At 42.9% G+C, this 26,657-nt stretch overlaps 1 protein-coding gene across 1 annotated transcript; it reads right to left on the reverse strand.

The window, feature by feature from the left end:
• Positions 1-1,597: 1,597 nt before the first annotated feature.
• GINM1 (glycosylated integral membrane protein 1) lies at positions 1,598-24,942 on the reverse strand. The gene is made up of 8 exons (XM_060753544.2): positions 24,566-24,942; positions 15,432-15,491; positions 13,779-13,875; positions 11,199-11,350; positions 7,068-7,224; positions 6,614-6,747; positions 4,581-4,744; positions 1,598-2,607 (listed from the first exon to the last, which is right to left on the reverse strand). Exons 1-8 carry the CDS (start codon positions 24,734-24,736, stop codon positions 2,490-2,492), a joined length of 1,053 nt encoding a protein of 350 aa, XP_060609527.2. The 5' UTR covers positions 24,737-24,942; the 3' UTR covers positions 1,598-2,489.
• Positions 24,943-26,657: the final 1,715 nt, after the last annotated feature.

A 26,657-nucleotide genomic window follows, 5' to 3' on the forward strand; every position in this document is an offset into this window, starting at 1 on the left:
ACCTTCCATCTTGCTCTTACATCTATCTAGAAAGAGGGGAACATTAAATTCAAGGAGAACCTCCATATAAAACCTTGAAATGCATTTTTCCACGGCAAGATGAGCAGGTCTCCAACCAACATGAATATGCATCAAGCTCTCCTTGAATATCCTCAAATTCAGTGGGGGTTTTTTCTGTCTCGGGAGCGACTTGAGAAACTGCAAGTTGCTTCTGATGTGAAAGAATTGGCCATCTGCAAGGACATTGCCCAGGGGATGCCTGGATGTTTGATGTTTTACCATCTTTGTGGGAGGCTTCTCTCATGTTCCCACATGGGGAGCTGGAGCTGATGGAGCTCAACCCACCCTCCTCAGATTCGTACAGCCAGGCATGTAGCCGGGGGGGGGGGGGGGGGGGGCTTGAGGGGCTTCTCATGGTGGTCCACGAGAAGGCCTTACTGGCACATTATTTAAACTGTTATGTTTATTCATATCATGATCTGATCACCATGCTCAATATATCCCATATGCATGGGGGTATTGGGGTAACGATACAAAAGGTTTGCTAGGGTAGACCCTCTCACTCAGACTCAGCTCCCCTCCCCCCCCCGAATCAAAATCCTGGCTACGGGTCTGCGTACAGCTGACCTGTTGGTCTGCTTTCCTGGCAGACAAAGGTTTAACCCATTGTGCCACCGGGGGCTAACTTCAGTGTTGTGGCATGTACTAATAAATAGGTATTTTTATTTGAAAAAGAAAATGCTTTTCTTCATAAACTGCAAGTCTTGGATTCACTTGGAGATTTTGAGAAACAGAATTATGCAGTTTCACAGTGTTCATATTCAGCAAATATAGAATGTTACATTCCTAAGTAGGGAAGCCAGCAAAGTTAATATTGCCAATTGCGATCTAATACATAATGAGACTGATGTACAATGGAAACCCATCCATAACACGACCTGAGCAGCTAATGTGCACTGGACACAGCAGGAGCTAAAATGCATTGGACACAGGTTAGGCACAGTGCATATCAAATACTTGCTGGAGACCAATTGCTCATCTTTGCAATGCACTAATAGAGCTCCTTAGCATCTCTGCTACATAGCAAAACACACACAATGTTTTATAGTGTGCATTATGACAAAATTCTGGCCACTTTTTTCACATGAACAGAATCTTGATTTTTTTTTCCAAGGGCTTTAAAAAGTTTTATACATTTAATGAATTCTTTATCATTTCTGGCTCTTAAAAGGTTGCCCAAAGCTGCTTTTAGTCTATTGTAGTTTGTTGTTTGCTACTGTAATTTTATATTTTGTTGTTTTACTGCTTTTACTGAAGGATTCTTAGCTGTCATCACGATACCAGTGTCGAAAGGTAAAAGAGAATAGGGTTGGGGAAGATGTGCCCCTTCAGGTGTTTGACTGCAAGCCCCACTATATTGCCGTTGGCTTTCCTAAGCAGGGAAGGTGGAAGCTGCTCCAGGATGTTTGTACATTCCTCACTCCTGGTCAAGAAATTCTGTGAAATGAATTACCCACTTTAAGATATATTGTTTAAAGCAGTTTTGCAGGCATTAGTCTAATTCCACATTCAGAAAGGAATTATACACAATTGTCAATTTGTCTTAACAGGTAAGGGTTTATTGTAAAGTTGTGCATGTACAAATTTGTGCATAAAACCATTCCTAGTAAATCATATTTTTTTAAAAAAATGTGTTCCTGGTTGAGATAAATTTATACTGTATAACATCAAGAAGCACAGATTTAGAAATACTTTAGAATTTAGTGTCAAGAGGCCTTATTATGAATGCCTCAATAAAGTGCTGGTATAGTCATGGCGCTCCATGCAGCCATGCCGGCCACATGACCTTGGAGGTGTCTATGGACAACGCCGACTCTTCGGCTTAGAAACTGAGATGGATACCACCCCTCAGAGTCGGACACGACTAGACTTCATCTCAAGGAGAAACCTTTACCTTATAATTAGATTGCCATTTGGGAGGAAAATAACTCATGTATGAAAGCTCCTCTGTTAACTTCTCTTATAAGGCACGCTTAAGGATAGCAGGCCTAAACTAGCTGTTTTTTGTCACAAGTGTGCCTAATCAAATCCCAGTGTTAATAAAACCTAATTACTTTCTGTTGCTCTGTTGAGCTTAAGGCTGTTGTCTTAAATCACATTTATGTGGGATTGTTTTTTTCTCTGGATATTTCCAAGCAGAGATTATTTGGATTGGTATGGCAAGGTTATGCAGTCAGTGCCGAAAGGACAATTAACTGTGTAAGAAATAGGGAAACTACTTCACAGAAGTTAAAAGTTTACTGAAGTCCTTTTGTAAGGAAACAGTTATCTTTTCTTTTTCCAGGAACGGCTGATGTAAAGAGGAATTGCAATTAATTATTTTGGGCCTCGTACTTAAGTATCTTGAAGTATTGATCATTCATAGGCTTAATACAGGGGAAAGTACACAATATATTAAAAATCAAGTGTCAAAGATTAGGTGAACAAACTCATTCAGTTGCAATGGTTGTACATTTCTCCTCTATTAGGTCTGTCTTCTCGAGCCTTTCTGGATGTAAGTTGATTGCAACAACAGGTATGATGGTGACATCATAATGGAGAATTTCCCTGAAAAAAGGAAATTGTCATTAAGCCTTAAGCTTTGGGAACACAAGATCTCAACCCTACACTGACTCTGCAAGATGTAAATATCTACACGTGGGCCTACATTGCATTGAGCTGTATACCCTCCTGCCAACTTATTCAAGAGTCCCCGAGTCCAGCCATGGATGCTTCTCAGTAAGCATAGAAAAGGTATTATAGATAAAAATGATATGATCACAGTGCTGATAACATTATTCCATGTCTGGTTATAGGGGTATGGCCAATTGCTTCTCTGAGCCTGCCTGCTCATTGTCAATGAGCATTGTCTATGTAGAGAAAGCCTGGGGGTTGGCTGCAGTGTCTGTGGAAGGAGGAAGGTTAAACCAAACCACATGGTGTCTGACACAAGACATGTTCATATGTAAGAGAAATGTGCATATGCATATTTTCCTAACATACATTCAGCCAAGAGGTATATTAAATGTTTTTCAAGTTCAACAGTGTCTCAGGTTCACAATTGCCAAAAGAACACAGGCATGAACTTAAATGGGACTGAAATAAGGACTTGGTGACTTCTCACCCCACCTAACAGTTGGCAAAGAGGAAAGAAACCCCCAGGGCCAGATGCAAGCAGTCATTTTTCCAGCAAGAGAAAGAGTGCCTCAAGGGTAGACTTTTGCCTCGGCCTTTGGGCCTCTCCCACTTGTTTCTTAATGACAGCTATGACAGCAAAGCAGATGGAAAAGAATGACAAGCAAATCATCACCTTTGTTGAGTAACATCTGTCTTTGATTCTGCTGGTCATGCAACAGCACTCATTTGATCTTAAACCAGTCCTATCCTACCACTTATCATTATACCAACTAGCTTTGCAAGGCCTATATGATAAGCACCTATTAAAGAGGGTTGCATGGCTTATACAGTAAGCGCCTATTAAAAAATTAAAAACAATTCCACCTCAAGTGCCCAGAATGACAGCTGTGGCACATTCTAATTTTCACCAGATTTTTGTTCAGCTCTGCAGACCAGTCCTGAAATGTTGCATCACAATCTCTTCTCTCTAGTGTCTCATGTCTAGATCTGTATATCTGGAAATCAGTAGACAACTTACTGAGTTATCCTTTGGTGTCTAGCCCTAATTTGGAGACCCAAGTGTTCAAGAGAAAAATAGATGCCAAAAAACTGAAGTCTCCCTGGCCTATGGTTCCCTCTTCTTTGCTTCTCTGGAAGCAGCAATAGCGAGGGCTCAACAATGATTGCTTTCCCACACTGTTTTTCTTTAGCATGAATTGTGTGAGCAGAATATGCTCAGGTAGTTTCTCCATTAAATGCTCAAATGGAGTTGGATAGCTATCCAGTCTCTGTTTTAAAACCTCCAATAAAACTTGAGCATCCATGGATTTTGGTATCCTAGAACCAAATCCCAGTAAACACAAAGGGCCTACTATATCAGTTTTATTTTGTCTATATTTATAGAACTTTGAAGTACATGATATGAAATGCCTCTTTGTCTTAGAAGTTCCCTGTTTTCCTTCAGTTAATGTCTTCCTGCTTTTCTTTCACGAGTAACCAAACTAGCTATTTTACTCTATTGTGGATCTGAACTTATGAACAGCCAAGCACAGGATAGACAGACGTATAATATAAAAACAAGCTTAAAAGGACACTTACACTCAGGTTTTCTTTCCCCATTATTCTATCAATAATTTTGGGAGAATTATATTTGCAAAAGCAGACTGTGCTTTATGACATTTGCCGAAAAAAAATTAAGTAGTCTTTATATGTTAATAATATCAAACTCATATTCCAGAAATGCATTTACATCTAGAGCAGTGTTTCTCAACCTGTGGGTCCCCAGGTATTTTGGCCTACAACTCCCAGAAATCCCTGCCAGTTAACAAGCTGTTGGGATTTCTGAGAGTTGAAGGCCAAAACATCTGTGGACTCACAGGCTGAGAACCACTGCTTTAGAGGATGGAATATAATAAGGTACTTACCTGGGTTCACATGAGGGACACACAACTTTTAAGACTTTTAGGATTAAAGAAGCTCCTACAACTCCAACCACAACGACCCCCATGAAGTTAAAGAACACCGGGAAGAACTTAAACCAGAATCCGCATAGGTCTTTCCTCAGGTCTTCTACCCACTGGCACATTACCTGAAAGAGTAACAAAACTGCCACTAAAATTCAAGATTTATAACCATAGCTAGTATCTGTCGCCTTTCTGAAAAGGCTATGTCTGCAACTTCCCCAACTCCTCTTTAAAATTTGATAATTAGATTTTGCAAGGCACTCTACATCTTGCTTTGGCCATGAAACAGAAGCATTTTGTAAGGGTCCACTACATCCTACATGGCTCCAGAGAGTGTAGGAAATGTCCTCCCAAGCCTTTGGAGTTGCTCATCAGATGATTGCGCACGGAGTGGTTGCTGTACAAGGAAGTACTGACAACTTCCACAATTACATTGAAGTACACAAAGATATTTCAACATCAAGAATACAAACATCCCAGATTCCACTTGGAATTTGTGCTCTTTATATTTCTGGTTTTGATGCTTCTGAGTGTTGACTTGGTAATTAATTTTTTCTTCCTTATTTTCCAAAGTTTTCAGCAGGAGTAGGGGTGTGACACTATGACCCTCCATATGTTTTACTGCAAGTCCCATCAGCCCTTGCCAACATAGCAAGAGATGTTGGAAATGGCAGTCTGAAAGGCGGTAGGATTCCAGTCCCTGAGACAGAGCAAAGAAACAGCCCTTAAGAAGTCCCATTTGCTTTTCTCCCTTGATATACATTCAATGACCACTTGGACTAAGAAAGAGAAGGACTAAGAAAGAGAAGGACCCACTTTCAGGGGGTTCTGTTAAAAGTGTAAAAGGAGCCTAGAAGGTTCTTCCTGTGCCCTGGGAAGAAAGAAGATGAAAATGCACAATCCAGGCACCTGCTAGTTTGGACTTTAGAGCTTTTGCTTCCTTCCTGCTGTCCACTGCAAACACTCAAAAGATGCTCATTTACAGCCCCTGGTCTTCCTTACCTGGGGATTTTGAAGAAAGTGGCATTCTTGCTGAAACATATTGCAACATGTATAGTATCAATGACTTCCCCTTCCTCTACATGTGAAAGGACTGCAAATCAGCATGTTGTTGTTTTTTTGTTCAGTCGCTTCCGACTCTTCGTGACCTCATGGACCAGTCCACACCAGAGCTCCCTGTCGGCCGTGGCCATCCCCAGTTCCTTCAAAGTCAAGCCAGTCACTCCAAGGATACCATCCATCAATCTTGCCATTGGTCGGCCCCTCTTCCTTTATCCTTCCATTTTCCTCAACATCATCATCTTCTCCAAGGTTTCCTGTCTTCTCATTATGTGGCCAAAGTACATCATCTTTGCCTCTAATATCCTTCCCTCCAGTGAGCAGTAGCGCCTTATTTCCTGAAGTATGGACTGGTTCGATCTTTTTGCGGTCCAAGGCACTCTCAGAACTTTCCTCCAACACCACAGTTCAAAAGTATCTATCTTCCTTCGCTCATCCTTCCTTATGGACCAGCTCTCTCATCCATAGGTTACTATGGAGAATACCATTGCTTTAATCTTCATTGCCAGTGTGATGTCTCTACTCTTCACTGTTTTATCGAGATTGGTCATTGCACAAGAAGTAAACGTCTTCTGATTTCCTGGCTTCAATCTGCATCTGTCAATAATCTTCATGCCTAGAAATACAAAGTCTGTCACTGCCTCCACATTTTCTCCTAAATCAGCATGAGATAACATGAATTCGGTAAAAAATGCTTCAGTCCCTGGCATTTCATGGTGTGCAGCTATTCTATCTGCAGCTCTTGAAAGCTGTCTCTTGTCTGTAGACAGAACTAAAGAAGACAGGCTAATGATCTGGCCTGGTATCATGTAGTGGACTATGTACCAACAGTACTCTGTGCTCTTATATTTTATCCTGACTTGCATCATTTGGCCACCTGGTGAGTCTGCAGAAGTCTCATTTCACCAAGGGAGGTATGGAGATAGAAAACATACCTTGTAGGATGATGTGGGCTCTGTTCTCAAAGGAGTCTCTGGCAATTTTCCAGGCACTGTCTCTTCATCTATCGTAGTTTCTACTTGTCTAAGAAGGTAATGGCTGGTTGTTTGTAGAGGGCTTTCAATATCGGCTTCAGCAAAAATAAAAAGGACAGGAGACTGTTTTTATCATATGTTGTCATGCTCCATGCATTTACCACATTGAATTGATTGAAACCACTATGAATAAACCTAAAGCACCCTGACAATTTTCCTCCAGTTTTGTAAATCCTGTAGTTAATTAACAAATTTAACATTTCCCTGAAAAAAATTAAAATCCAAGAGCAACCTCCCCCCCCCCCCCAAAAAAAAACAAAAACCAACTACCTCACTTGAATTGCTATAACCACCTCTATAACAGGAAACAAATAAACGGACTAAAAAGACATTGATGATAAACATGGTCAGGTACCTTTTCCTGCTATGTTTGGAAGTGTAAATAAGACATCGTTGTCTCTGGGGATGGAATACAGCATGCTTTCTTTCAGAGGAACGGTGTAATTTGTATGCCTAAGGACTTGTACATCTTTAACCAATACATCTACTTCAGTCACTTCATCTTGCTGAACCTGCGAAAGATAAATATTAATTATATGTGCAACCTTCTTGGGTAAGAAAGGAGGGAGGCTGTTCTGAGATTATGAAAACAAGGAGGCAATGGAGAAAAGATGTACAGAATCAGAAGATGAGATGTTAATCTGATTCAATGTAACAGCAAAGCAGTCAACTTCACTCTCTGAATGAATCCCGTTTGGAGAAGCAATTAAAAGAGAAAAAAGATGTGTTATGAGACACTTTCCTGAAGAAGAAACTCTTCTCAGTCACCAACCTCTTCATTCACTAACTTGTTACGGAAAGTATACTATTCTCTTTCGTCATAAATAAGCTAACGATCTGGTCTCTATTGGGGTAAAGACAGAAGTACAAAAACAAAATGAAACAGCAAGTTGCTAATCAAGACAATTGGGGTGGGGAAGAATGAAAGGAAAGAATTCTAGCTGAATCAGATTCTAATTTCCTTCAACCTTTCAACAGTGAATCTCATTTGCCTTCTACTGTTCAGTCTTTATGTGATCTGTGGCTTGTAAACTTGCAGTGCAGTTTAGAAAAGCCATTAGGGCTACAGAGACAGGAGTGAATGTGACTTTCACATTAAATGCTATCATTTCAATGTGAACTCCCAAATAAAGAATTTGTGTGGTCTATTAAATGCATTTAATGGGAAGTAAAAGCCTAGATCAGAGAGTTGTTTCCAAATAAGTATGGTAAGGAGTGACAAATAAGTGTGGTAAGAAGTGTGCCTTCCCAGAATAGGAAACTTCAAGCATCATGTCCCTAAATGCACTTTACTAGAGATTTAAGATTGTCTGCACATTGCACCTATCTCCAAAAACCTATCTATTTCACCTGCCATGCCCAGCATTTTAAATTTTTAATCATTACACTGGCCTGGCCTTAGTTTTTAAATGTGTCATGGTATTATTGTCTAATGTTATTTGCTATTGTTTTACTGTTTATTGCTGTTTTATGAGTTATTTTGTTGTATTTGTGATGCTGTTGTTTTTGTTGTGTTTGGGCCTCGGCCTCTTGTAAGCCACACCGAGTCCTTTGGGAGATGTTAGCGGGGTACAAATAAAGGATTATTATTATTATTATTATTATTATTATTATTATTATTATTATTATTAAGTGGTTATTTTTGTTGTTGTTTCTGACTCAGCCATTCTTAAGGTGCTACGTGATTTTTCCTGAAATGAGAAGAGAAAGCATCAGCAGCTATAAGGGGGACCTCTCAAGAGTGTTCACTGAGCAACTTGAGGAGCAAAAATCAGAGCATCATTGTACAATAATTCTATGACACAGAAAATTATTTTTTGCCACTAATACAAAGCTCACTTTTGTAAAACTAAACTAAAAACTACAACATGCAGGAAGGTGGTTCCCAGTCAAATGCAATGATCTGGCATCAGGTAAAATGCAGAGATTTCTCAGTGGATATAATATATATGAACTTAGAATAATAGCAAGGTCAACAATTATTGGTTCACTGAAAATGTGAAATGAGATTGGAGACTTGACTGTCATGATGATTGACTGTTTCCTTGTGGAAACACGCACAATGGGGGCAGCTAAAAATAGCTGTACACGCAATTACTGCACAATTGTTAAATGTAAAGTACAACACACAACTCCGCATGGCAAGTTCTCCCACGCAATGATGCATCCTAAACAAGTCACAAAGTTATGGATTCTGACTCCTAAACCAGTTAATTTTCTTCTATTTTTCCAGAGTGGTGTTATTAAATATATTTGCAAAAAGGAGATAGAGGGTAGAAAGCCTATTTTTTGTTTAATGATTGGGATGATCATTTTATTCAGTACTGGAATGGTTTAATAATAAAATTTAATCACAGCTGAAAAGAAGAACAGTGCACCCTGGAAATCATTTCTTATACTGAGTGTAGATGTATGTTGTGTTCCACACTGAATGCATCTATTTTGAAAATCATCTAAATGATATGGTACCTTCCATGAAAATGACAGATCGTGCATATAAAAATAATGAGAATTACAATTTTAATGTGTATAATTTATGAGAGATTCATTAATTATTTTGTAAAAGCATTTATTACGTTGTACTTCTTTTCAAGAGAAGCTATGATTGTTTCACATTATGCATTCCAATTTGAAAATATTACTTATTTACTATATTTTTACATTATCCCTTTGTTTACAGAGTGTCCTGGATGACAAACACACAGTGAAGACATCTGCCCTTGCACTTTGCAACTCACATGCACAGTGTGGAATACATCTCACCACGTTAAAACAGTGGATGTGGCTCTTAATGAGAGATGCTGCATTATCACAGGATGTCTATGCCCCAAACCACTGGAGAAATTATACTATTTAGCCCAGGGGCCCTCAAACTAAGGCCCAAGGGCCGTATTCATCCCTCTAAGGTCATCTACCCGGACCTCACTCAGGGTCTACCTAAGTCTGAAACAACTTGAAAGCACACAATAACAATAACAATCCTATCTCATCAGGCAAAAGCAGGCCCACACTTCCTATTGAAATACTAATAAGTTTATATTTGTTAAAATTGTTCTTCATTTTAATTATTGTATTTTTAAGTATTTTTTGCAGTACAAATAAGATATGTGCAGTGTGCATAGGAATTCATTCATTTTTCCCGAATTATAATCCGGCTCTCCAACAGTTTGAGGGACTGTGACCTGGCTCTCTGTTTAAACAGTTTGAGGACCCCTGGTTTAGCCAGTATTGCACCACCTGACATCTACCAGGAAGGAGCATCCAATAATGAAAGGACCAAGGCAGCTACATCTCCGGCCCATCCTCTGTTCAGATCTCAGCCAGCAAGCCAACATCTTAAATCAAGAAATAGTTTTCTAAGATCTACAGAGATACTCACAGGAACACCTCAGCAAGCAAGAGTCCAAAGGTGGTAGGCTAAAACCCAGAACCTCAACCCATGGCGGATACTGAGAGACTTCCTCCTGGACACACAGAAGACTGGGCGACTTGGAAGGTACTGAACAGACTGCACTCTGGCACCACGAGATGCAGAGCCAATTTTAAGAAATGGGGCTACAAAGTGGAGTCCATAACACATGAAGCGTGGAGAAGAGCAAACCACAAACCCTGCCACATGCATGATGAAGGACCTTCGCTCAGCGATACCAGAGGCACTCCAAGTGGCCAGCTTCCAGTCAAAGGAAATCTAGTGTAATGCCAAGTTTTTAACTTTATTTTTGTTTTTAAATACATTACCACTGTACCCTCGATTTGCTTCTGACATGATAAATAAATAACACATTATCAACAATTAAAATAACAAATTTAACTAAAACAATTAGCAATCATGTGTTGATTTTTAAAATCAATATTAATGGCAGTCAAAAACATGAACATTTTCAAGCTCTGCATAGAGTTAACGTTGGCTTGAGAATGAAAATATTTGTTTCTGTTAACTGCTGTCATAACCAAGCAGATGTCTTCATCCAGGATTTTTTCTTACTTTCTAAATATGGATCAACTTGACTTTTCACTGCAGAACCCCTCCACCAATTAACTGTCTTACATGCACAGTGTTCTGTTCTAATCCCGGGGGAAACAGTTACGCCTACATCGTCTCCAAAAGCAAATATACACCGCCAGAATATTCAGAGACAGGGAGGAAAGGCAAACACCCTTTCCCAGTTCCACTGATAAAAGCAGTTCCCAGAATCAACAGCTCTGCTGAATCCATACAAACACAGAAATCCTGTATGGAAGTGAAAGGCCTGCATGTCTTCTTTCAATGACTTAATTAATTTGTTAATATATTAATTCATTTATAACTTTAAAAAGTCGACTAGATTGAAAGCATACAGCCTACACTCACTGCACAAACATGATATATAACAGCCTGTGTACACAGACAGCAAGGAAGCTTCATGTTCACACCAAGGATGAAATGGGCTCCAGGAGATTTATAACCAAGTCAGAAAATATAATGAGGCAACTGAATATATTTTACCTGAATTCCATCAATTTCGGTCACCTCCTCCTGAACAACAATCAACCGCAAGTCGGAGCTGGATGCCATTGGCCATTCATGGACCATAATGCGGACATTTACAATTCCTAATCGCTGCTCGTCTGATAAGTCGTCAGAGTTTCCACTCCTCACTATGAATAAAAAATGCTGTATAGGGGTTATGCGGAAAGATATTATCTCTAAAAGCTAGTTACACACAACAAGGTGACTGATGAATGGCAGGCTGGATCTGGCACAACAATTCAATCTAGCATGGAAATATTACTTGCTGCTTGCAAAAGAAAAGGTCAAATTAACCAATGGGCTGTGGAATGTTTATTGAATCCTAATAGGAATGTTTTCAAAGTACCCAACTTGGGATCGAATGCTGCAAATAGAACTTTTCCTCATTCTCTTCCCAGCACCCTCCCTCCCAAATCCACCAAATCTGCTCTGGTGCATCACCAACCTCTGAGTCAGATTTCACAGCAGTGGTTCCCAACCTTTTTTTAACCAGGGACCACTTGACCAGAGACCACTTTCAACGGGGACCACACTTCAAGATTAGTACCAAAAGGGTTACAAATCAGTTTTTGATCAACTTCAGATTCGGTTTGGATATGTGGGGTACTAATTCACGAAATTGCATTGGATAGACCACATCAGCTCTAGTTTCTAATACAGAACATATGCCACCCACTAGTCGCCATCTACTTACCCACAGAAAACCATATTTAATAAGCATCAAAACTATAAGAGGGTTTTGAGAGACCAGTCGCTCTCATTGCAACAGTGTAGTAACGGTGAGGCCACGGACCATATTTTTGTTCTTGTGGACCACTGGTGGTCCATGAACCACAGGTTGGGAACCACTGTTTCAGAGAAAAGGGGCAGTTGAGCACCTCTTACTCTTGAAGACAGAGTACTGGTGAGAAGGGCTAATGGGTTACAACGCTTGGTTTTTTAAAAGAACAAGACAACATACTCCAGCATCCACAAAGATGGGAATAACTGAGTCCAGCAAGACATTAAACTATATCAGAATCGCTTTGAATTCTTGCTTTCAAAATTCAACCAAAATTTGAAGGCAACAAGAATGTACACTGAATTACATAAAAGTTACCTTGCAAATGCCTCTAGAACACCCACAAGAACTGAGTGATTCCGGCCATGAAAGCCTTCGACAATACATTACCTTGCAATTGTTTGAGATTTGATTTCAGTAGAAAAAATGAGCACAATTGTTAAATTACATTTATTTAGTAGTCCTACTGAGTGCGAGAGGATGTAAAAGGTAAAGATTTCCCCTGACATTAAGTCTAGTCATGTCCGACTCTGGGGATGGTGCTCATCTCCATTTCTAAGCTGAAGAGATGCTGTTGTCTGTAGACACTTCATAGCTATGTGGCTAGCATGACTGCAGGCGTGCCATTACCTTCCCGCAGAAGCTGTACCTACTGATCTACTAACATTTGGATGTTTTCAAACTCCTAGTTTGGCAGGAGCTGGAGCTAACAGTGGGAGCTCACCCCGCTCCCCGGATTCAAACTGCCGATCTTTCCGTCAGCAAGTTCAGCAGCTCAGTGGTTTAACCCACTGCACCACCAGGGGCTCCTATGCAAGAGGATGTACTTCCTTCAAAAGTAAGCTGTAAGACAATATCCATACTGAAATAATAATGCACAGGACTGCTTCCACTCTATCAGGCCCCATGGACCCTTCATTGTTCTCCCTAAAGGAAACCATGTTGTTTTAGGCTTTCAAAAGCCCGTTTCAAAAACACTTTAGCAAGTCCTTTGAACAAGAGCCGATCATAAAGAGGAGATGATCTCAGAAGCTAACCTTGAGACTAGTCATAACCGGTATATCAAGCGACTACTCTGTTCATGAAAAGTTCATCAATAGCATGTAATTGTTCTGGCTTCATGAATTATGTAAAATGTTGCCAGCACAGGCAGATTGAGATGTTTCTGTTCAATGCAAAATAAATGAATGCAAAGGGAACAATTTCCCTTCTGGTACTAAAAGCCATTACTGATTAAGGCTTCCATCCTTTCAAGAAAACACTCACTCCTGCCAGATAGACACAATTTAAACTAAGAAAACTTGAAGGAAAAAAAGTGTTTTGCAAAGATTATCTGAACCTGCCCTCACAAGACTGTATTATTTTTTTCTTCTAAGCAATGAGTTTGGATTTTTGCCAATTTAAAAGAGGAGACAGACAGGACTTATCAGGGTGGGGTCACATCCTTGCATTTATGCGACTGAAACTCTCACACAAATTCTTTGCCTACTACAAATAAATTAACTGAACAGGAACTTTGCTAAAGGCAGGATCTGAACTTAATTTGTGTTTTGTTGTGGACAGAATATGCAAGTGCTGCGAATGGGAACCAGAAAGGGCATCCACTTTTGTCTTTCCTCCTTTTTAAGTCATATTTATCCCGATGGCTTTTTTTAACAGAACATAACATGTAGAGGATGTCAAGCCACATATGTTTTAAATTGCTTTTCATGAACTACAAATTGCAAAAAAAAAAAAAAAAAAAGGCAGGCAACCAGGAATTAAGCTGTACTCACATATTAAAGTCTGACACTTTACCCGGGAAACGCCACTCCTTAGCGGAAAGTCATTGACATACACTTGATCATTAATATAGCTGATATTAAGAACAACCTAAAGAAAATAAGAGAGTTATGCCTATTTTGAAACATTGAGGAGGATCTGTCTACACTGTAGAATAAATGCAATTTAATCCCATTTTAACTACCATACCTCAATGCTATGGAATCATGGGAGTTTTCATTTGGTGATATACCCATTCTCTTTATTAAAGTAAAAGTAAAGGTTTCCCCTGACATTAGGTCTAGTCATGTCTGACTCTGGGGGTGGTAATTATCTCAATTTCTAGGCCAAAGAGCTGGCATTGTTCATAGACACATCCAAGGTCATGTGGCCAACATGACTGCATGGAGCACCGTTACCTTCCCGCAGAAGCGGTACCTATTGATCTACTCACATTTGCATGTTTTCAAACTGAAACAGAAGCTGGGGCTAACAACAAGAACTCACCCCGCTCCCCGGATTCAAACCGCCAACCTTTCAGTCAGCAAGTTCAGCAGCTCAGTGGTTTAACCCACTGCACCACCTTCTCTTTGTTAGAGAAGGATAAATATCTTATAAACTTACAACCCATTTTTAAAATTCCTAAAAGCCAGGAATGAGAATACCTAAAAAGGAGCTGCTCCCTTTCATTTTTCATGCTTCAAAGCAACTGAGCTGCACTCTGATCAATGTGTTTGTTTCCCTAAAGTGCCAATATGTTTAAGCCCGAGAGACAAGGGGTGGCCATCGGATCCCAAGCTGGAGGGCTCCTTTGGAGCAATGCCTTGTGTCCCAGAGATTCCGGGGCTGTTTTTTCCCCCTTCTCAATGCACTTTCAGGATTGTTTACAATCTTAACCCATTGCACTGTTTTTGGCCCAAGAGCCAGACAGCTTTTGGAAATCCCAATATTTTGAGTGTCTGTTTTGCTTGCCGTTTCATTCTCCCCCTGAGCCTGTTCCATTGAGCTGCAAGCCACACTTGGGTTTTGTTTTGGACCTCTAATACAACTAGCTGCACCATTTGGAATTGGTTTGGGAGACTTGAAAACCCTGTAATAAAAACATCTCAATTTCAAAAAACAAACAAAAACCTACAACCCCCTCAATTCCACAGTGTTAAACCATGGCTGTTAAAATGGTGTTAGACTACATTCATTCTATAGTGTAGATGCACTCAAAGAGAAGTGTAATTTTGTCATTATTTCACAAATTATTAACAGCAATTACCAGAATCCAGTTCTTTGTTGCAAGAAGGAAACAGACCCCTCTTAATTGCAGTGACTAATGACCAATAAGCTGGGTCTGCGATGGGGGGCAGGATAAGATTCACTGTGTATGTAAACACCACAGTTATGTAAAAGTATAGTGCACTAAGGGATTCTCACTAATATTCTTCAAAAACAGAATATAAAGAATCCCCAAAGCCAGTTTCTAAACTAGTTTTAAAGCCAATTGCCATCTAAAATATATCTTAGTGCCTGCTGGAAGCGAAACAGAGGTGGACTTAGTACATTTATTGAACTACTACCATGTTTATGAATCTCATAAGTATTCGGTTTTTATTGAGGAAGCACAATTTAGAAACAAAGTAGGGTGTGCTAAAGTATGTGCTGGATGTCTGACATACCTGTTCTTCCTGAATATTCCCATTGCTTCCCAACATATTCACTTTAATCTTGATGTTTTCCTGCGGGATTATAAGGAAAGATTTGTTAAAGAAATGTTTTACAGATTTGTAGATAAGGAAATACAACAAAGACACCAGTTCCTTCCATATTACATAATTTTAGTGCCATCATTCTTCTTCAACTGCCATGGTCTCATCCTATGAAAGCCTGGAGTTTGCAGTTTAGTGAGGGAGGGGTGGTTAGAATTCTCAGTCAGAGAGCTCTTAGTGCCTCACCAAACTACACATTCCAGGAGTCCAGAGAAAGCAGTCATGGCAGTGAAAGTGGAATCATGGTGATATTTATTTATTTATTTATTCACTACTACATTTATATACTGCTTTTCTCACCCCTGGAGGAGACTCAAAGAGATGTACATCAAATAATGGCAAGATTCAGTGCCAGCATACATACAAAACAAATCATAATATCTAAAACGATGACATATAAATACATTAAACCCTTAAAATCACATTAAAACACAGAACATAAACAAACATTTAGGCAATTAAAACATAGAATTAAAAACATCTTAATATTAACATTAAAATCACATCATCCAAGATCGTAATACAAAGCCTTTCCAGTTGTTAATTGCACTCATTTCCTATTCATTTCTTGTACTGCATTAAGTTATTGCCCAAAGGCTTGGTCCCATAGCAAAGTCTTTATGTTCTTTCTTAAGGCCAAGAGGGAAGGCGCTGATCTAATTTCACTGGGGAGGGAGTTCAAGAGCCGAAGGTCCACCACTGAGAAGGCCCTGTCTCTTGTCCCCATATTTGTGAGGTGCAAAAGGGGCCCAGTATTTCAGGATTCAGACAGAGATCACGCCACTTTCCCAAGCCATTTCCTTGCAAGGAACTATGGACAGCTGGTGAGATGAGCAAACAGTTGGACCCATTACAAGATGGAATTGTCCACAAGTTTTTACACTGGTATCTCTTGAGCCGTCTGGAAATAGGGGATGACACTCACTGTTCCTTCCCATTCTCTTTGTCGTGGGTGTGATATAGATCCTGCCAGTAAGTCATTGCCAGGTGTAATGTTGGCTGCAGCAGCAGAGCAATTGGACAAAGGAAGAGGGAGCAGAAGGGCAATTCTTCCAGCCCTCCTCCCTTGTTGTTCTGGCGTTCCAGTCAATATCATTGAAACACAGAACATAAGTGTCAACCAAGTGACAGGACTCAAATCACACCTGCTAGCTTCCACGAAAATGAGAACTGGAGGAGATAGTAAGGGTAGCCATCTGGCACCAAATCCAGGGTGGCACCGTTGGATAGTGTGGGGAGGTAGCTGTTTAAACCACCCTGTAGCCAATCTGGCATACGCCATGCTGGTGCGGCCCCAGGATAAGAGCTCAATATAGATCTACTCTTTTCCAAGCAGTGTATGTATACATCAGTGATGACTGATCTTTTTTCCCTTGTGGCTTCCTAGCACTTTTTGCCAAGTACATACTACATATGCTGCTACATGATTAGACGGAAGTGTTTTCTTGCTGCACTTTATTTAATCAAAGCTCTCTGTGCTTTTTCATTATAATCCTGTGTATTAGATTTCACAATGTTTCCTTTGTGCCTTGATGTCAAAGAATGACTGACTCAGGCCCACAAAGGGGGTGGAGAGGGAGAAGGCAGCTGCGAGGCCTGTTCCAACTCTGAAAATTTGCAAGACTGGGAAAGCCTGGGTTGCGTAAGTTGTTTGGAAAGATGCAGGGATTGTGAAACAGAAGTCATGTAGGAGAGCTGCCTCAAAGGCCAATGAGTGCACATACAACCGCTTCCATTTTTGCCCTTTTATTCCTTCCGATAGTTTTTCAGAAAGGCTGTTTCTAAAGTTGTCGAAGGCTTTCATGGCTGGAATCTCTGGTTTGCTCAGAGGTCGAGGGGTCCAACAGGCCCCTCAACCTCTGAGGATGCCTGCCATAGGTGTGGGTGAAACATCAGGAGAGAATGCTTCTGGAACATGGCCATACAGCCCAGAAAAGTCACAACAACCCAAAGTTTCTAAAATTATTATGTTCTGAAAGTGAACTAGTAGATTCTAGTGACAAAACAAACATCCTTGTTTCAAGCTTTCACAGACCAAAATACACTGACCTCTCCACCTTTCTTCATCTAGGCTGGGGTAAGAATTGTGTGACTGTCTAGACATCACTGAACTTTGGGTCCCAGTATCTTGAACCAGTTTAGTCAATATTGAGGAATAATGAGCATTCAACATTTGGAAAGGCACATATTTCCCCTTTCAGAATAGATCTATGTACCCAAGCAAATGCCACATTTAAACATTTTCAGGGTTATATGTTTTGCACCCATTATGTCTCCAAAGTAGTCTATCCCCCACACAATGGTATTCAGATATGCCAAATACTGCAGAATGCTCTGCATAGCTAGGATTTTTTTCCTTAAAGAGATCAGCAGTCAAGTCCCATCGTTTATTAACACCATATACTCTCTGGGTCCAGCATCCTTAAGAAGCCCTTGCCGAGTATGCTTTTTACCTCCCAATTCCTTGTTAACATACAAACTCAATCGGTAGTGACTGAGAAGTGTTCTGAGATAGAGAAAGGGAATAACAAGATAAAATGAGGAAGATCGTTCCAGGACAACAAAGTTATAGGAAACGAACAATGTTTCTTGAGATTGATAGGACTTCTGACCTTCCTCTCAAATATTTCTGTTTGTCACGCTATTCTGGGCAACTTCACTACAAAGGAAGACAAATGACCCAAGTGCCTCAAAGCTAGCAAAGCCCCAAAATTAGCAATTTATTACTATCACTTTTATGCTTTTGAAAACAGGACTTGATACTTCTGCAGGGCTTCCTTTACACTTCAACAGAACTACATGGCCTTGCTTTCCTACCGTTCTTTGCATCATGAACGGTCCACTCTTACTTCCTACCACAGAGCCATTCTTTCTGCAGTGAAAAGAGCCATGCCAGAAAAGACTCCATAGTAGAAGTAACTAAAATCAGTTAGGAAAAGAAAGGTACAATTGAGGCCACCCCAACCATATCAAAAGAATGAAGGAATTTCCTCAGGCAACAGCAACACCCAGAGTAGTTCCTTTCTTTGTGGAAACAGAGCAAGTGTATTCTAGGTAGGCTGCCTTATACTTCTGATTCAGCATGCTACTCTTAAGTGTCATGGAAGATGCTGGAATGGAAGAAGCCAATCCAGTTACTTCTTCAGGTAGAAGTTGAATCAGAAAGGATTGTCACATGCTCCTCAGGTATCAAAATGATTGGCACATGCCTGTACTTCTCTTTTAAAGACAAGTCTCCGGGTTCCACTTCCGATTTGACCACAAAAATAGAGGATGCCTCCTATGTTGCTTCAAGCACAAGGTTCTTGCCAGGTTAAGTCTAGCTTGTCCATATGAAAACATGGTCTCATTCATAAAACAATATCAAACAACAAACATGACTAGAATGTTAATTTTTGTGCGTGTTAATTGTTTTACTCTGACACTTTTCATAAATTGGTTCTTTCCATATTAATCCATCTCACCGAAAACAAAGGTCAATTTAGTAAGAATGTAAATTATACTTTTCCAGATGTCTGTCCATAAATTTGATCTGGGAGTGCTCTACAGCTAGAAACCCCTTAGTGTACTAAACTAAAATGGTTGCACTTTCCCCACACAACAATGGGGATGATAGGTAGGCACTTGCTGATTCCATGGGATGGAGCCATGACACCTATAGTGATATCAAAATGATATAATTGTACAACGTGGATTCTCACAAATTCATCCAACTCTGGGGAGCATATTTTGTAAATGACTTCCTTCCTTCTTGACCACTGTGTCTATAGCTTTATTCTTAACACTAGCTACATCTCATGTCTATTCATTCGGAGTTTCGGACTGAGATGTTATCTCTATGCAGATGATGTCCAGATCTGTCACTCCTTCTCACCTGTCACCAAGGAGGCTGTCCAGACCTTGAATCGGTGTTTGGCTGCTGTATCGGACTGGATGAGGGCTAACAAATTGAAATTGAATCCAGACAACACAGAGGTCCTATTGGTCAGTCGTAAGGCCGAACAGGGAATAGGGTTACAGCCTGTGTTAGACGGGGTTACACTCCCCCTGAAGACGCAGGTTCGCAGCTTGGGAGTGATCCTGGACTCATCGCTGAGCCTGGAACCCCAGGTCTCAGCGGTGGCCGGGAGAGCTTTTGCACAATTAAAACTTGTGCACCAGTTGCGCCCGTTCCTTGGGAAGTCTGATCTGGCCACAGTGGTCCACGCTCTTGTTACATCCCGAATAGACTACTGCAACGCGCTCTACGTGGGGTTGCCCTTGAAGACGGTTCGGAAACTTCAACTGGTCCAGCGAGCGGCAGCCAGGCTGCTCACTGGGGCGACATACAGAGAGCACACCACCCCTCTGCTGTGTCAGCTCCACTGGCTGCCGGTTCAGTTCCGAGCCCAATTCAAGGTGCTGGTCTTGACCTATAAAACCCTGTACGGTTCCGGTCCAGCGTATCTGTCCGAACGTATCTCCCTCTACGTCCCACCACGGAATTTAAGATCATCTGAGGGGGCCCTGCTCTCGACTCCACCGCTTTCCCAAGCAAGGCTGGTGGGGACGAGGAGCAGGGCCTTCTCAGTGGTGGCCCCCCACCTGTGGAACTCACTCCCAGTGGATATCAGGGCATCGACATCACTCCTGTCCTTTAGGAGAAAGGCAAAGACGTGGTTGTGGGACCAGGCCTTCGGGCAATCTGCTAACTAGATAGGACAACCAGGCAATTAGGACCGGCAGGACTGATATATGTGGACTGATAAATGTGGAAGAAAACTCTGAACCATGAGATAGCGAACATTGACTGGCAAGAAGGAAGAAGCGGTTTGTATCAGTTTTGTACGAAATTTTATTGGTTTTACTGGTTTTAACGGGTTTAGATGCAATGTATTGTTGTTGTTGTTGTTTGCTAATTTGTTATTTTGTTTTATTGCTTATTATTGATGTATGCTATGGGCATCGAATTGTGCCTTGGATGTGTAAGCCGCCCTGAGTCCCCTTTGGGGTGAGAAGGGCGGGGTAAAAGTAAACCAAATAAATAAATAAATTCATTCCCCCCTTTTCTCTCCACAAAGGAGACTCAAAGAGGCTTACATTAAAAGTATTTCAAGACAATTAAAAATCCCAAAGTATACAAACCTTAAAATAGAATAAAACACTTTAGAGCAGGTTTGGGCAAACTTCAGCCCTCCGAGTGTTTTGAACTTCAACTCCCACAATCCCTAACAGGCGAATTATGGGAGTTGAATTTAAAGACACCATGGTCGAAGTTTTCCCATGCCTGCTTTAGTGTAAGTAAGGCACAAACCACTGTGGCCAGATCGCCCCAAAAAGGGTGCAGGTGGCATACATCACCTAATACTGGGTAAAGGTTCTCCTGACCGCTGAAACAATGTACCTTTCCTGGAAGCTACCCTCAATCCAAAAGTTCATCTAAGCTACAAATCAGATTTTTCAGAGGGAGAACAAGTCCATTTAGAATTAGCTATGACTACCAACCCCAGATTCCAACTGATCAGCAACCGACCTGTCTTCTTTGGATTAAACTGTCTTGTCAGTTTATTCGCACACATCCAGTCCTTTACTGGATCTAGATCACTGGTTCTCAACCTTCCTAATGGTGTGACCCCTTAATACAGTTCTCGTGCTGTTCAGAAGAAGACCTACAAGCCACTCTAAATACCTTCACAGAAGCATACGAGAAGCTCGGCCTGTCATTGAACATTGAGAAAACCAAAGTACTGTTCCAGCAGTCACCAGCCAATCCCTCTCCAATGCCAGAAATACAGCTTAATGGTGTAACATTAGAAAATGTTGACCATTTCCACCACCTTGGCAGCCACCTCTCCACCAAAGCCAACACTGACACCGAAATACAACACTGCCTAAGCTCTGCGAGTGCAGTTTTTTTCTGAATGAAGCAGAGAGTGTTTGAGGACCGGGACATCCATAGGGATACCAAGGTGCTTGTTTATAAAGCCATTGTCCTCTCAACCCTGCTACGTGCCTGAGAGACATGGACTGTCTACAAATGTCACATGCAACTCCTGGAACGATTCCATCAGCGCTGCCTCCGAAAAATCCTGCAAATCTCTTGGGAAGACAAGCGGACAAACATCAGCGTGCTGGAAGAAGTAAAGACCACCAGCATTGAAGCGATGGTCCTCCGCCATCAACTCCGCTGGACCGGCCACATTTTCCAAATGCCTGACCACCGTCTCCCAAAGCAGTTGCTCTACTCCGAACTCAAGAGCAAAAAATGGAATGTTGGTGGACAGGAAAAGAGACTTAAAGATGGGATTAAAGCCAACCTTAAAAACTCTGGCATAGACACAGAGAACTGGGAAGCCCTGGCCCTTAAGCACTCTTGCTGGTTGTCAGCTGTGACCAGCAGTGCTGTAGAATTTGAAGAGGCACGAATTGAGGGTGAAAGAGAGAAATGTGCCAGGAGGAAGGTGCATCCAGTCAACCCCGACCGAGACCGCCTTCCATCTGGAAACCAGTGCCCTCACTGTGGGAGAAGATGCAGGTCAAGAATAGGGTTCCACAGCCACCTACAGATCCACAAGAATATAGATCATGGAAGACTATCCTACTCATCCAATGAGGGATTGCCTAAGGAAGTAAGTAAGTAAGGTGACCCTCAACCATAAAATTATTTTTGTTGCTACTTCATAACTGCAATTTTGCTATTGTTATGTATTGTAATGTAAATATCTAATATACAAGATGTATTTTCATCCACTGGACCAAATTTCACACAAATGCCCAATATGCTTAAATCTGAATACTGGTAGGTTGGGGGGGCGGGCGATTGATTTTGTCATTTGGGAGTTGTAGTTGCTGGGGGTTAACCTCAAATCAAAGAGCATTCTGAATTCCACCAATAATTGAATTGGACCAAACTTGGTACAGAGAACTCTCCTGACCAACAGAAAATACTGGAAGAGTTTGATAGGCATTACTGACATTGAGTTTAGCAGTTGTAGTTCACCTATAACGAGAGAGCACTGTGGACTCACACAATGATGGATCTGGACCAAACTTGGCACATTATTATTATTTATTATTATTTATTACTTGCACTTATTGACCGCCACTCTCAGCCCTAGGGCGACTCGTGGCGGTGAACAACAACATAGAAAAGACAGTGTACAGCAAATCACGACAATACATACCAAACTACTACTACATAACATATACTAAAAATCCGCTTCGTCAAAATCCTGGGGTCATAGTCAATTTCGTAGTCATAATCCATTCCAGTATCGTTCCAATGATACACTCAGTTGAAGGCCTGCCCGAAGAGCCATGTTTTCAGGCTCCTACGAAAGGCCATCAAGGAGGGCGCCTGTCTAACTTCAGCAGGGAGGGCGTTCCACAGCCGGGGGGCCACCACCGAGAAGGCCCGCTCTCTCGTCCCCGCCAGACGTGCCTGTGAGGCAGGCGGGACCGAGAGAAGGGCCTCCCCGGAAGATCTCAAGGTCCTCGTGGGCTCGTAGGCCGAGATGCGGTCTGCAAGGTATTTTGGGCCGGAACCGTTTAGGGCTTTGTAGGATAACACCAGCACCTTAAATTGGGCCCGGTAGCAAATCGGCAGCCAGTGGAGCTGGGACAGCAGGGGCGTTGTATGCTCTCTGCGCCCTGCTCCTGTTAACAACATGGCTGCCGCGCGTTGGACTAGCTGAAGCTTCCGGGCCGTCTTCAAGGGCAGCCCCACGTAGAGAGCGTTGAAGTAGTCGAGGCGGGATGTGACCAAAGCGTGTACCACCGTGGCCAAGTCAGACTTCCCAAGATACGGGCGCAGCTGGCGCACGAGCCTAAGCTGTGCAAATGCTCCCCTGGTCACCGCTGAGACCTGGGGCTCCAGGCTCAGCGATGAATCCAGGGTCACACCCAAGCTGCGAACCTGCGCCTTCAAGGGGAGTGCGACCCCGTCCAGCACAGGCTGTAACCCTATACCCTGTTCGGCCTTGCGACTGACCAGGAGTACCTCTGTCTTGTCTGGATTTAGTTTCAGTTTGTTCGCCCTCATCCAGACCGTTACAGCGGCCAGGCACCGGTTCAGGACTTCGACGGCCTCCTTAGTAGCAGGTGGGAAGGAGTGACAGAGTTGGACGTCATCTGCGTACAGGTGACACCGCACCCCGAAACTCCGGATGATCTCACCCAGCGGCTTCATGTAGATGTTAAACAGCATGGGGGACAGGATGGAACCCTGAGGAACGCCACAGGTCAACGGCTGTGGCGTTGAACAGGAGTCCCCCAATAACACCTTCTGGGTACGACCCTCCAGAAATGACCGGAGCCACTGCAAAGCAGTGCCCCCAAGACCCATCTCTGCAAGGCGCCCCAGAAGAATACCGTGGTCGACGGTATCGAAGGCCGCTGAGAGGTCCAGGAGCACCAACAGGGACACACTCCCCCTGTCTAGCTCCCGGCGCAGATCATCCACTAAGGCGACCAAGACCGTCTCGGTACACATATACTCAACATGCCCAAATGTGGACACTGGTGGAGTTTGGGGGAAATAGACCATGACATTTGGGAGTTGTGGTTGCTGGGAGTTGTAGTTCAACTACAACAAAGAGCATTCTGAATCCCACTAATAACATTGGGCTAAACCTCCCACACAGAACCCCCATGACCAAGAGAAAATATTGTGTTTTCTGATGGTTTTTGGCGACCCCTTTTGACACCCTCTTGTGATCCCGACCCTTAGGTTGAGAAACGCTGACCTACAGGAAGAAAAAGAGAAAACACACACACATACATACGTAACATACATTCCTATCCCTTGCCAAAAGACATAGATACAGGCACATGATGCTCAGAGCTCTGAAGGGCCCTTACTGGGCAGTGCCATCTAAGGCACTCCACTCAGTGACAGAAAGCCTTTGGGTGCTTCTACAAAAGGAATGCAAAAAGCAGGTAGAAAAAGCACACAGGGAGAGACACATCCATAGGTGGCCAAGCGGCAGCCCTGGATACATAGAGAGATGTGCTGCTTTTTCTAGGCAAGAGGCATCCCACCTTGCCTGTCCGCCCGCCTCTCTTACCTGGTAGAGGGGCCGGGCCAAGTCCTGCGTGGGGACAGGGGACACCGGCGGCAGCACCAGCAGCAGGAGGAGCAGCGGGAGCAGGAGGAGGAGGAAGAAGAAGAAGCCGCCACGGGACTGGCGGGGCCCCGGCGGCAGGAGCAGCAGCAGCAACGCCGCCGCTGTCTCCATCTTAGGCGCAGGGAATTAAAACTAAGTCAAACATCAACAAAGGCGGGGGGGGGGGGGGGGGGCGGAGGAGGAGGAGGAGGAGGAGGAGCGAAGGAGCCCTCCCTCCTCCCTCCTCCCTCAGCCTCCCAGCGGGAGACGGGAAGCCTAAGGCTGGCGGAGGGGCGCTCCCACCCGGAGTCAAGGCGAGGGCGCCCCTCCCTCCTCGCCTCCTCGTCACAATGTCTCGCTGCAGGCACGGCCACGTGCTTCTCCCTGCCATTCATCCCAAAGGGGGTTTCTTCGGGGCGGAGGGAGGGGGGGGGGGCGGATCGTGTTCCTTTGGGTGCTTCTATACCCAAACGTGGGAGCCCCCGGCAGCGCAGCGGGTTAGAGCGCCGAGCTACTTACTGAACTTGCTGATCGGAACGTCGCAGGTCCGAATCCAGCGAGTGACGTGAGCTCCCGCTGTTAGGCCTAGCTTCTGCCAACCTAGCAGTTTGAAAACATGTAAATATGAGTAGATCAATACGTACCACTCCATCGCTCCATGTAGTCATGCTGGCCACATGACCCTGTAGGTGTCTACGGACAACGACAGCTCTTCGGCTGCGACATGGAGAAGCTTCTGCTAACCCAGCAGTTCAAAAACATGTAAATATGAGTAGATCAATAGGTACCACTCCGTCGGGAAGGTAAGGGCACTCCATGTAGTCATGCTGGCCATATGACCCTGTAGGTTTCTCTGGACAACGCCGGCTCTTCGGCTGAGACATGGAGAAGCTTCTGCTAACCTAGCAGTTCGAAAACATGTAAATATGAGTAGATAAATAGGTACCGGTGATAGTATGATAGCTGGATCCGGAAGCTCCGAGCATTATATGCACATTCCGCAACAGCGGTTGTAAATAAGGGAAAGGGAGAGCGGCACACTGAGGAGGGCGGGAATAGACTTCAATTTGGTGGAAGGATAGAAAAGAGGGGAGGGTTGGGTCCCAACCTAATTCTAACCCTAATCCTAACTCTTACTCAACCCCAAACCCTACCCCAACCGTTGGAAGGCGCTGAACAGACTGCGCTCTGGCACCATGAGATGCAGAGCCAATCTTAAGAAATGGGGCTACAAAGTTGAATCCACAACATGCAAGTGTGGAGAAGAGCAAACCACTGACCACCTGCTGCAATGCAAACTGAGCCCTGCCACATGCACAATGGAGGGCCTTCTTGTGGCAACACCAGAGGCACTCCAAGTGGCCAGATACTGGTCAAAGGACATTTAATCAGCTACCAAGTTTGCAAAATTTGTGTTGTTTTTTTTATCTGTTTATTTGTTTTGTTTTGTTAGAAATGTAATACAATGTTCTGGTTGCAGATGACACGATAAATAAAATACCCCAACCGTTGGGATAAGGTTTAGGGTTTGGGGTAGGGTAAGAGTTAAGGTTAGAATTAGGTTAGGTTTAGGGTTAGGGTTACAATTAGGGTTAAGGCTTAGGGTAAGGCTTAGGGTTCAGATTAGGGTTTGGGTTTTACCATTAAAGAATTCTTACATTCCTCCTATATCTGTGTTTCATTCTGTGTTGTGCAAACAGCGCTCTCAAAGGAGCGAAGCGGAAACAGCGTAAGGCTCAGAGCTTCCGGACCCAGCTTTCATACTATTACCAGGTACCACTCCGTCGGGAAGGTAAGGGCACTCCATGTAGTCATGCCGGCCATATGACCCTGGAGGTATCTATAGACAATGCCAGCTGTTTGGCTGAGACATGGAGAAGCTTCTGCCAACCTAGCAGCTCAAAAACATGTAAATATGAGTAGATCATTAGGTACCGCTCCATCTGGAAGGTAAGGGCGCTCCATGTAGTCATGCCGGCCATTTGACCCTGGAGGTGTCTACAGACAACACCGGATCTTCGGCTGAGACATGGAGATGACGGTAATAGCATGG

Source organism: Anolis sagrei, chromosome 1 (assembly GCF_037176765.1).
Source record: "Anolis sagrei isolate rAnoSag1 chromosome 1, rAnoSag1.mat, whole genome shotgun sequence".
Classification (NCBI taxonomy): domain Eukaryota; kingdom Metazoa; phylum Chordata; class Lepidosauria; order Squamata; family Dactyloidae; genus Anolis; species Anolis sagrei.

Excerpts from the sequence above, each read along its gene's own strand:
- GINM1 (XM_060753544.2), bottom strand. The coding sequence starts at position 24,736 with ATGGAGACAGCGGCGGCGTTGCTGCTGCTGCTCCTGCCGCCGGGGCCC. Across the intron at positions 13,876-15,431 it reads GGAATATTCAGGAAGAACAG|GTTGTTCTTAATATCAGCTA; the intron begins GTATGTCAGACA and ends TATTTTCTTTAG. Across the intron at positions 6,748-7,067 it reads TCCAAACATAGCAGGAAAAG|CCGATATTGAAAGCCCTCTA; the intron begins GTACCTGACCAT and ends TTTTTGCTGAAG.